At 46.7% G+C, this 12157-nt stretch overlaps 1 protein-coding gene across 1 annotated transcript; it reads left to right on the forward strand.

Moving 5' to 3' along the window:
• The first annotated feature begins 714 nt into the window (after positions 1 to 714).
• Positions 715 to 1047, forward strand: PAM16 (presequence translocase associated motor 16). The gene is given in 2 exon segments (XM_056848143.1): positions 715 to 884; positions 886 to 1047. Coding segments are annotated over 2 exon segments (327 nt in total). The 3' UTR covers positions 1043 to 1047.
• Positions 1048 to 12157: the final 11110 nt, after the last annotated feature.

Below are 12157 nucleotides of genomic sequence, written 5' to 3' on the forward strand. Positions count from 1 at the left end.
ATCCCCATGTTTGCAGAAAAATCCCCAAAAGCAAGCTGCTATCTCTCAGCTCCACCCCCGAGGCAATACTGCTGATCTAGCTTTTTGTAAGGACTGCTGAGATGATACACAAAGTGCTTTGAACATTATTTTAGACATATTAAGTGCTGGCATTTACATTATATCAGCAAAACATGAACTATTCACATCTGACAGTGCTCAGCAACGCAGTATTCTTAAGAAAATGGTGAACTGAAATAACAGATGTCACCATATTAGTGATGAGAGAACAATGAGGTCTGCTCAAATTCTCTAGAGCCTGTAAGAGCTAATTACTGTGACAAATTTTATTAAAATTTGGAGCTAATTAATTTCCATGCACTTCTTTAATCTTTGGAATTACCAAATCAAAGACCTCTTTACAAAATCAAAAGCAGTTCCCCAAATGCAGTTTTATGTTATTCCATTTCTGAAGAAACTGTTGATGTACAATTTAGATAAATAACCATAGGCCCCAGGAACATATATTTCATTTCTTCCGTTACAATCATTACAGTGTAATAAAAATAGCCATCACGATTTAAAAGCCACAGTTCCTCCTGCTACAGAAACTTATTAAAATAATTTACAGTATATAAAACATACTCTCCAAAAGAGGCAGTGGGAGACACAGAAACAGATCAGCAGTAGGAACAAAGTGAAACCTCTTTAGAGTAGATTAGTAGAGTAGACCCCATGGCCAAGTACCTGACCCAGATTGTGCTGGTGGACATTCAGGTGGTTGGCAGGGCCTTTGCCCGCACTCTGCGGCAGGAGTTTGCAGCCAACCAAGCTGCGCTGGGGGCCCGAGGGCGCACCCCAGGGTCTCTGTTGGAGACAGCCTCCAGCATCTCTGGGATCAGCCTAGCAGATCTTCAATGTCTCCAAGCTGAACCCAGAGGACATCCAGAGGAACTACGAGCATTTATTTAAGGTGAACGACAAATCTGTGGGGGGCTCCTTCTACCTGCAGTCCAAGGTGGTGAGAGCCAAGGAGCACCTGGATGATGAACTGCGGATCTAGTCCCAGGGAGACATAGATGCAGCGCGCAAGCTGGACACGTCACCCCCTCTCTCCCCGAGCACCACTTCTGTTATAGCTAACCAATAAATTTGTCCTTCTGTAAAAAAAAAAAAAAATAGATATGCTAATGTTAATTACAGAAAGCAGTGTTAGAGTGGCAAGGAATTATGAAGCTTTGGGTCTCTGACTTGATTCTAAAACTCTAAAATGTTGCTCTAAAGGCAGGTTTGAGTGCTCAAAGATACCATGATGGTCAGGTCAGAACAAACATTACAATTTATTTTCTTTCAGAACAATATTTATTAAATTATAACAAGTATACAACAGTTAAAAAGGAGGCTATGAACACTAGATCAAAGGACACATAGGACTGAACCTCTCCTTAACATCTGTTTGAAAAAAATTGCCATTTTTCAGTCAGCTTGTTCACAAAACATATTCCAAGATCTCAAATCCTGTTCCGTATTTTGGATACCATTCCACCACTGAGAGTGGTGATTTGTTTTCAAATTAGGCAGGACACATTCTTTAGCTTAAATAAACTAAAAATCACCTCAAAATCAGTCTCCTCTGTGAGATACATCCGGTAACAAAAATTATTGTCTTAGAATCTAATGCCAAGGAAAGGAATAAACCTTTGTATTATAAATTAATCTGTCACAATAATTCCAGAAAGATAGTTGTGTAAGTCCGTTGCAGAAAAAGACAAACAAGAACCTTGCAGCATTGTAAAAGTCAAACCCTTTATTCCACCATAAACTTCCAGGACTAGAGCCACTTCTTGAGACTCAATGAGCGAATCTTAACTATACAGACAGTTATGCAGCAGGTTTGAAAAAGAAACAAACAGAAGGGTCAAGGGGCCATGAAATGCAGGAAGTACATGATATAATTATATTTCATCCTGTACTTCCTGCATTTCATGGCCCCTTGACCCTTCTGTTTGTTTCTTTTTAGGCATAACATCACTTATAATTATAAAATTATAAAGTAGATTACTGCAATGTGCTCTACATGGGACTGCCCTTGAAAAGTGTTTGGTATGGAATGCCACAGCCAGAAAGTTGACTGAAGTGGGCGGTAGGGACCTCCACGATGAGCTAAGGGAGAAAAAGGAAATGTTCAAGAAAAGGAGGCAAGGACATACCCCTAAAGAAGAGTATCTGCAGGTTTCTAGGCACTGTACGTCAGCCATCAGAGAGGCCAAAGCTCACAGTGAGCTGATGCTGGCTAGGGAGGCTCGCTACCACAAGAAACGTTTCTTCAGATATGTGAGGAGCAAACGCAAGGGGAAAGAAGCCATAGGCCCACTGGGCGCAAAAGGTATCCGCTGAGATGATAGAGAGAGCGGACCTGGAATCGACCTCCATCACACACGGGGCGCCCTCGATCTGGACGGAGATGGAGACTTTCTCCAGCCATACAGGTCAGGAGTACATTAAAATAGACGAAAACCCATAGGTTACAGTAGGAACGGCTACGTTTTGTGCAGCGGCCTGTAGAATCCATCAGATGCTGCTGAGAACATCAGTAAGTCAATAATTTTAAAGGGTAGTATATATAGTTTGCAAAGAGTGCAAACAACTTTTTTTACTATTTGTATAAACTTGTGTGTAGAGCTGAATACTAAGGAGTTTAGTGGTAAATTGTGAAGAGCTGTGCTGGTCTATGACTGTTTTTAATAAAGATTGATTGATTGAGATTGGGGGGAGGGTTTTTATTCCAGCATCCAATGTTTTCAGTGGGGGGGGGGATGTCCCATGCCTTACTGTGTGGAAACAGGAAATTGATGCTTTTTGATGCATGGAGGCAAACAACATCACCTGCTAAATAACACACCATTAAGCCTCTGTTTAGGGGGCAGGGCATTTTTCTTCGGCAGATAGTTTGCAACCCTACCTCCAGCAGCCAGATGAATTAAGTGCCACAAGAGAACACAAAAACATCCCTCATCTACAAGCTCCTCTGGAGGGGGGATAAAATGTCCAAGTTAAGGTCTCCATTTAAGACCAGAGAAGCCCAGGGCACTCCAACAAATTGTTCTGTGAACAGCAAAAAAAAAATTAATTAATTAAAATCCAACAGGTGGGCTCCTCTTGGGAAGACCTGGCCTTGAAGTGCAATGGCCCCTCCGCTCTGCATCCTACCTCCATGGTTTGAATCTCTTCTTCCCAAACTGGGATGGAGGGGGGGGAGAAAAAAAATGAAACCCAAAGGCTGGCTTGGATGCTCAGCAGCATCAGATCATCCAACTGAAGGCAGGGGAAAGAAATAAAAAAAAGTTCTTTGGAAGAAGGAAAATATTGCAAAAGGAAATGTCACTCCATCGTCACCCTCTCTGCCCCCACCCACCTGAAACAGCCTTTTTAAAAGATTCACTTAAAAATTCATGGGGGCAATCAGAATTTAAAAGGAGAAGGCAGAGGACAGAAGTAGATTTGTTCCTTTCCAAAGTCAACTCTCCCCCGCCCCGCTCCTTCCATTCACTTGCAGTTGCACTTGAAGCCAGCCTCCCAGTCCTCGCTTCGGTGGTGCCACGTACCCGCCTGCTTCCTTGTCATGCTGCTGATTGCTTCCTGGTAGCCGCAGCAGGTGCAGGCTAACAAGGAAGGGCGGCATCACCCCACATGCTCCCAGAGAATGCGGTGTGCTCAGCAGCCAGGTGGGCAGCCATGCCCATGCCGTGGTGGCGCCCATCCTCTCCCCGCATCCAGGGCAGCTGCCCCCACCACGGCTCTTCCTCCTGCCCACAAAAGAAAGTTCCAGAAAGAGATCTTGCTGACATATAGACCAACCCAGACCCAATGTGTTTTATCACAGCACAACTGCTTTTATCTAAAAAATCTATCAGTACAACATATGTTAATATAGACCCATGGAAACAAGAAATGTTATGCTAAGTCTCAAAATATAATGTACAAAATGTCTTTTATGGAAAAACTGGCATATCTACAGTCTGGTCAGATTTCTAAATTATTATCCAATAGCTAAACACAATAGAGAATATTAAATATGCTTCACTTGCAACTTTTTTGAAAATTATTGCTCATCTCAAAGAAATATATCTTTGAAAACGGACCATGGTGTTAAAGAATATAATCATGAAATATTATTGAGTTGTTTAGAAAATACAAGGGAGAGCAATGATAGTCTATGTTGTCAAATACTTTAAGAATTTTGTAGTATTATAGAGCTCCATACTTTGTTTCAAAATTGCAATAACAACTCACTAGAGATTTTTATTACATTTGTGTCTACATAAAATTGAAAGAACTACATAAATGAGAAAGTACCTGAAGGGCAAAATCAAACTGCTGCCTTTATTAGATGCAAGTCTAATGTCTTTCAGATAAAATATTTGTAGGTGCCATAGTCAATCAAGTTTTCAATGGATTCCAAAGATGAAAGCATTCATGCATAAAAGGCACTGCGATAATTATGATGGGCAGACAAGATAATGGAAAAAATCCGAGCCTTCCTTTAATTTTATGTATCAAGTACTGATTTGACCTAGACAACCTGCAATGCTTCACCACATTTATGGCATTATTTTAGCATTTTAATTATTTAGGAAAATTAAATTAATTCAGTAGGCACCTGGTAAGCAGGACCAACCTTCCTGCATCTCACAGCTTTTTTTAGATGCTGCAATTCTGCACAACAGTTTTAATATAAATATGTAATTAAGCCTGAAATATATTCACTCTGCAAGTTTATTAACCTTTGCTGATTATGCAAATTGTAGCTGTGAGGTTGTCGTGATATTTTCATCATTTTAAAACAGCTTGTTTTAAAATTTCCATTGTGATTTTTATGGACAGTGACTACAGCATGAAAATCACATACACCTCATTCCCAAACTGTTAGCAGCAAAACAGGGAAGTGCCCCCCACCAAAAAAAAAAAAAAGGAAAGGAAAGGAAAAAGAATACAGCTGGAAGAATGTCAGGGTTTTTACTTAAGCATTACTAGAATTTAATTCTAGGTTCTAGTACTTAAATAGGCTGTGGAACACATGCTTAATTGTAAAAAATCAGACAAAAACCAAGATAACAATTATAGTGGTATTGTTAATATGATGCCTTTATTTTTAAGAAACACAGGCTAAAGGGGTATGGAAAACTATATGCAGCAAGTTTTGGAGAAGCGGGTCGTGCACTAATTGGCAAGCCAGTATTAAATATCAAGAGATCTCAGAAATGGCATAGGGGACTGCTATTCTGAAATAAAGGAAAATCTAGCATACATGTAAGAACAGGCACTCTGAGCTACAGCCAGAATAATCAAAAATTCCATAATGGTGCTGTGAACAGATTTTTCTCAGTTCTTAATTGTTACTGTTCATAGTTGCAGGAAGTAGTGTGAATAGCACTATAATGGAATAGTCATGCTTAATTTCAGGAAACACCATGTATTGTGATGAAGCTAGCATATTTCTGCTCTAATGCTTCCCGTTTTACTATCTCCATTCATGTTCAGCATGTCAGTCATCTGACCTGTATGTCTGAAACACCAGTGGAAGCAAGTTTCCAAGGAAAAGTCACAGGCAAAGGAAGGATTAAACTCTCCCTTCCCTATTCAGGTGCAAATTGCCCCTCCTTGAGAATGATTGCAACATGGAAAGGCCGCTTAGAGGCTTCAGTATACTTAGCTACAGGATAACACGTAGTTGGCCCCTAGAATGAAATATTTGTCTGCTCACAAATAGAACATGGGTATGATAAGAATCCAGAAACAGCTTACATGATCACTATGCTATTTGAAGAGTTCCCAATCTTTGTACTAAATGCAAATTTAAACAGAAATGTCAGTATTGCAATATGATAGATTTAAACTAATACTTCTCAAAATCATAACATATTTCCAAGTATTCAGCTACAATATTGTAAGCAATCAAATACATACAGGAAAGGTAGCAATTTTAAAATGGTAACTACACCATTAACTATGGGGTAATTTTAATAAAATAAAGAACTGAAAAGCACATTTTTGATATATGAAAGTGTGTGTATGTTGTTGTTTTGTGTGTGTGTGTGTGTGTGTGTGTTTAAGGCTTATCTTGAGCTAGCCGTTCAAGATGTTTCCATGTTCTAGAGGAATAGCATACCTAAAATTACATAGAGAAAATACAGAAGTGTTTACATTCACCATTAACCAACCAAAAGAGAGCCAGCGTGGTGTTAAGAGCGGTGGTTTGGAGCGGTAGAGTCTGATCTGGAGAACCGGGTTTGATTCCCCACTCCTCCACATGAGCGGCGGAGGCTAATCTGGTGAACTTGATTTGTTTCCCCACTCCTGCATATGAAGCCAGCTGGGTGACCTTGGGCAAGTCATTCTCTCTCAGCCTCACCTACCTCACAGGGTGTATGTTGTGGGGAGGGGAAGGGAAGGTGATTGTAAGCCGGTTTGATTCTGCCTTAAGTGGTAAAGTCGGCATATAAAAACCAACTCTTCTTCTTCTTCAAAAGTCCAGATGAAGTTAATAAAATATACGAACATGATAAGTAAAGCTACTGTACATATATTATGTACAGTACTGTACATATATTAGCCAAAGTTAAGCTGTTTCATTTATTTCACTGTGCACGAGTTCAGCATTTAAATTTACTCACTGAGATTAATGAGAGTTGAGAGTTCATTCCATTTATATAATGGAATAAATCCCAATGAATTTACTGTCTTCTACCTAAATATTTATACAATTCCACTGTAACTCAGCTGGATAATGCCTCTAAATTTAAAAAGTGATGGAACCATTCTAATAAGTAGAGCCACACTTCATTTAAGATTTTCTAAACACTTTTCACAGCTATAAATAAAAAAAATTCCAGGTAAACAATTCCATAAACATTTAACCAGAATAGATCTCATTGACTGTATAGGTCTTATCCCTGAGTAAATATAAATAGGATTAGACTATGCATGGCAGTTTTGTATCTATATCTGTTTATAATCATCAGGCGCTTTTTAAAACCCTACAAATCCAACTATTATTTTCCGGGAATGCTATTGTGGACCCACGGGCCAGCAGCTCCAGGGGAAGGAGGAATACTGAGTAAACACACATACACATGTTCTTTGGGTGTAAATGGCCACAGTTTTTATTGATCACAACAGAATGGAGCATTGGCGGAAAAACATGGGGGCGGGTCCAAGAATCAAGTCACCACCCTGTGACCTGATACACGTATCGAAAGCATCGATAAGCAGCCCACCACCAGTGGGCACCAAAAAACCGGAGTAGCACTTATGAGGCCCCACCAGGACGGACATCTCTGTGTGGAGCAAGTGCCACCTGGGATTGGAGTACCCACTGCAGGCCCCTTAGCTGGGCATCGTTGCTGTACTCCATCCCAAGACCCCTTATGGGGGTCCCCATAAACGGGAAGGAAAGCACTTCTTCCCTTCTTGGATCAGACCCCATGGAAAAAACCGCCAGAACAAACTGTGACGAAGAAAGTAACAACATAACCAAACACAGGGAGGGTGGGCGGGTGACCTCGCCGTCCTGTTGCCAAGAGGACGGCTGCTGGGCTGCACTGCCTTAAGTAGGCGCAGGGGGATGACGTCAGGCCCCCCCCACCCCCCCACCCCCCGCATTGGGAGGGGAGGGGGAGCAACCGCGAGGTAGGCCTGGCCTCGCGAGACGGCGCAGCCCAGCGAGACCAACTCTCCTTCCCTGTCTCCAGCCCGGTAAGTCCACAAGGGTGGGACCTGCTTATTCAGGTCCCCCCTTTTTGTGGACCCACGGGCCAGCAGCTCCAGGGGAAGGAGGAATACTGAGTAAACACACATACACATGTTCTTTGGGTGTAAATGGCCACAGTTTTTATTGATCACAACAGAATGGAGCATTGGCGGAAAAACATGGGGGCGGGTCCAAGAATCAAGTCACCACCCTGTGACCTGATACACGTATCGAAAGCATCGATAAGCAGCCCACCACCAGTGGGCACCAAAAAACCGGAGTAGCACTTATGAGGCCCCACCAGGACGGACATCTCTGTGTGGAGCAAGTGCCACCTGGGATTGGAGTACCCACTGCAGGCCCCTTAGCTGGGCATCGTTGCTGTACTCCATCCCAAGACCCCTTATGGGGGTCCCCATAAACGGGAAGGAAAGCACTTCTTCCCTTCTTGGATCAGACCCCATGGAAAAAACCGCCAAAGAGCAGGGGCTACCGCCCTGCTCCCGCCAACACTCCTACTGCTGTGACCAACAAAGTAGCGAGCCCCGAACCTCATGCAACCACAGATCCTGACCCCACTCGGACAGGTGCACACCATCAGGGCGATACAGCTCCCGCAATCTGAATGATATCTCCTCGTGTCGAATCACGATGCCGCCTAGCGACTCAATGAAACGGCCCACTGCACGACACACCTTCTTCCTGGCAAAGTCCACTCTGTCTGGCTCTGTCGCGCCGCGCCACGCCCGCCGTTCCAACAACGTAGACCAAAACAATTTTGTCCCCGGCCACTCGGCATGCAAGTCCCCAAAGTCCCTCATCATCGATGAACGCAGATCCAGTCCATTCCTTCCCGGCAGATCGTTCTCCCCCAACTGCACCACTATGGCATCCGGTACGCCAAGACGAGCCACGTTCAATCTCACAGCCGACGAAAAGGAGTCCCAGCGCATCCCCCGGCGACCGATCCAATGTATGGTCACGAATTCCTGCAGTCCCAGCGCTCTGCCCCATCCAGACGACTTAGCATAGCAGCCAGCCCAGTGCACAATGCTGTGGCCTAGGATCCACACCACTTTCCGACACCCTAAAGGAAGGAAAACACAAAGACCATTGCCAGGACAAAATTGCGGGCACGTCACTTACGGATGTATGTGCGAAAAGCCCCAGACTTCCATCGACCGATCGAGCAAATGACCTCAGGTGCCAATCCGCAATCAGCGGCGTAGGATGCTGCACCAATCCGGAAGGAATGCGTACCAAATTCCTTAGGGGGCAGGCCCGCAGACCTGAGACAAGCCCGTAGCACTGCCATGAACTGGTACCTGGTCAGAAATGCGCCGTCTGCATGTAGCAAAAGGGGGCCGGCGACTGAAGGGCGAACCTTTAGGTAAGACCGTAGTGTGCCCACCGGGCAACACGGCCGATTTTTTACCGCATGGAGCACCACTGTGGCTCCGCGGCCAGACTGGTCGGTCTTAGACCACCTCAGCGTAATGGTAAGGGAAGATTCCTGGACCGTGACGTCCCCCATCTCTATGGCCCGGCCGGAACCATCCCGGGCTGAGCCCGGGACAATCTCACTGCAGCGGAAAGCCCCGTAAAAGGACAATACAAAGGCCGTGGCGAACAATTTTGCCTCAAAGTTAGAGTGACATAGCGAGGGGAGGAGAGTGGTCAGTTGGCAGAGGACAGGGAACGTTATGGGGCGCCTGGCGTCCGGAGGACGAGGGGAGATCCTCTTCCAGCCCCTAATGGCGCGCTGTATGGCAAATCCCCGGCAGGGATCCTCGTGGCCATATGCTTTACTAAAGAAGGCCACGGCAGCCATATGGAGAGACATTGTCTTGGGAGCCAGGCCCCGTAGCCTCATGCTGGCCAGGTACTGAAGGATCGTATCCTGAGCCAAGGGCAAGGTGCCATCACCCCCAATACTCAGATCAAAAACCGTTACCTTATCGAACGCCCCCGAATACGCCCTCAAAGTAGCTGGTGAGATGGAATTAAATACTCCCTGCAAAATTATATCCCTCCAAGCGCCCACAGCTCGGCCGGGAACGGGTCCGGGTCGCGGTTCGCCTCCGGGGCCAACGTCCGGAATCTCCCCTCCTGAAAGCGAGATAAGGCATCTGCGACCTCGTTATTAACGCCCGGGATATGCTTAGCAGAAAAGGATACATTGTGAGTAAGACAGGTTAAAACAAACCTGCGCACCAGGCGCATCACCCGCTCAGAGCGTGAGGACTGACGATTAATCACCCGAACGACGGCCTGATTATCGCACCAGAAGAGGACCCTGGAATCCGCTAGGGAAGGACCCCAAATGGCAACAGCCACTAACACCGGGAAAAGTTCCAAAAAAGTGAGGTCTCGTAATATCCCTGATTCCCCCCAATGGTGAGGCCATCGCTGCGCACACCACCGCCCGTTGAAGTAAACGCCAAAACCTGTGCTGCCTGCAGCATCCGAGTGAACCTGCAAAGAAGGACTAACTTCCTGGGGGGACTGCCATAGGGACACACCATTGTAGTTCGCAAGGAATGACTGCCAGACCTGGAGGTCTGCCTTCATGCCCTTGGTCACCCGTATCCGATGGTGTGGGGACTTAACCCCTGCCATGGCCCTGACGAACTACCCTGCAGGCGAAGTTAAGGTGACCCAAAAGAACCTGTATCTCCCGCAGGGTGCACTTTCTCCTTGCTAGCGCCAAGGAGAGGAGCGCCCGAAGGGCAGCCAGTTTTTCCTCTGGCAGGCTGGACGTACCCGCCACCGAATCTAACAGAATGCCCAAGTACACCAATTTTGTGGTGGGACCCTCCGTCTTCTCGGGGGCCAAAGGGACCCCCAGCTCCCCCGTGAGGTCCCTGAAAAGGTTTAGGCTGTCCGCACAGGCCGTACCCCGGCGCGGCCCGGCAAAAAGGAAATCATCCAGGTAATGTGTCACCCGGGAGGAGCCCGCCCGTACCCTAAAGACCCATTCAAGGAACGTGCTGAATGCCTCAAAAGCAGCGCAGGAAACTGAGCAGCCCATAGGCATAGCTTTATCCACGTACCAAGCCCCGTCAAGCTTAAAACCCAGTAGACAGTGGTCCTGTGGATGTACTGGAAGCAGCCGGAATGCGGACTTGATGTCGCATTTTGCCATAAGGGCCCCCGGACCACACATCTGAACTATCCGCACGGCACGGTCGAATGACGCGTATCGTACCGTGCAGTATTCGGGGGGGATGGCATCGTTCACGGAAGAGCCCCTAGGGTATGATAGATGGTGGATCAGCCTATAATCGCCGGGAGCTTTCTTGGGAACGACGCCTATGGGGGACACCCTGAGATTGTTAAATGGGGGGGCCGGAAAAGGGGCCCGCCACCCTGCCCGCATCGCACTCTTTCTTTACTTTCGCAGCGACCACGGCCGGTAGATCCCGAGCCGAGCGCAAGTTAGGCGCGTCAAAAGGGGTGCGTGGGCCACAAAAGGGGATCCTAAAGCCTGAGGAAAACCCTTCTAATAAAAACCTTGCCGACTTCCGAGCAGGGTACAGTGCGAGCCATTTTCGCAAAGGGAGGAGACGAACGGGGGAAGGGCAGGGTGGCAAGAGACCGCCACATTTTGCAGCACTATTTGCCGGCCCCAGAGTTGTCTGCTGTGGCGGCGCCGGTACCGCCCTCCTTCCTGCCAGTACCTTGGAGGGGGCGGGCCCGGCGAAAGGGCTGTGGGTTGTTGCGTTCCCGGGGGCAGGAGAGCCTGGGGTGAGGCCCGAAGCAAACCTCACAATCGTGACCGTACTTGCAACGGGTCCGATTGCACCGTCCCTGGTTAAACTCCCAACATACCTTCCTGTTGGAGTCGCCCCTGAAACCAAACCTGGCCGGCCTCCGGCCCTCTGTTCTACCCCTCTTTGGCCCCACAAAACGGATCCACAACTTGTCGTTCACTAGATCCCACCTAGTATGCTGGCTATGTGAAGCTCTCTTCCTAAATGCTTCATCATATTTAAACGCAGCCGCCTCACCGGCTACGTCCACAGCAGTCAGCACATTGGACATGTGGTTATTTAAGTGCCAAGCGCGCTCCGGAAAAGCTGCCTCCACTACCCCCCTAAACACCGCGTACCCTGCCACCCAGTTAAGTAAGGTACGCTCTGCACCCTCTGGCTTGCCCCGGCAGGAGGTTTTTGGGGCAGAGCCTGAGAAGGGAAGAGTTTGGGAGGGGACTTCAATACCATAGAGTCCCATTGCCAAAGCAGCCATTTTCTCCAGGTGAACTGAACTCTATCAGCTGGAGGGCAGTTCTAATAGAAGGAGATCTCCAGCTAGTACCTGGAGGTTGGCAATCCTAACCACTATACTATGAGGCAACCTGAGGGGGGAAGCAGCCCATGCACACTGCTTTCTTCCTAGTCACCCGTTGTTTGTCTCAGGAAGGCACAA

This window comes from Euleptes europaea, chromosome 4, assembly GCF_029931775.1.
Source record: "Euleptes europaea isolate rEulEur1 chromosome 4, rEulEur1.hap1, whole genome shotgun sequence".
In the NCBI taxonomy this organism is placed as follows: Eukaryota; Metazoa; Chordata; class Lepidosauria; order Squamata; family Sphaerodactylidae; genus Euleptes; species Euleptes europaea.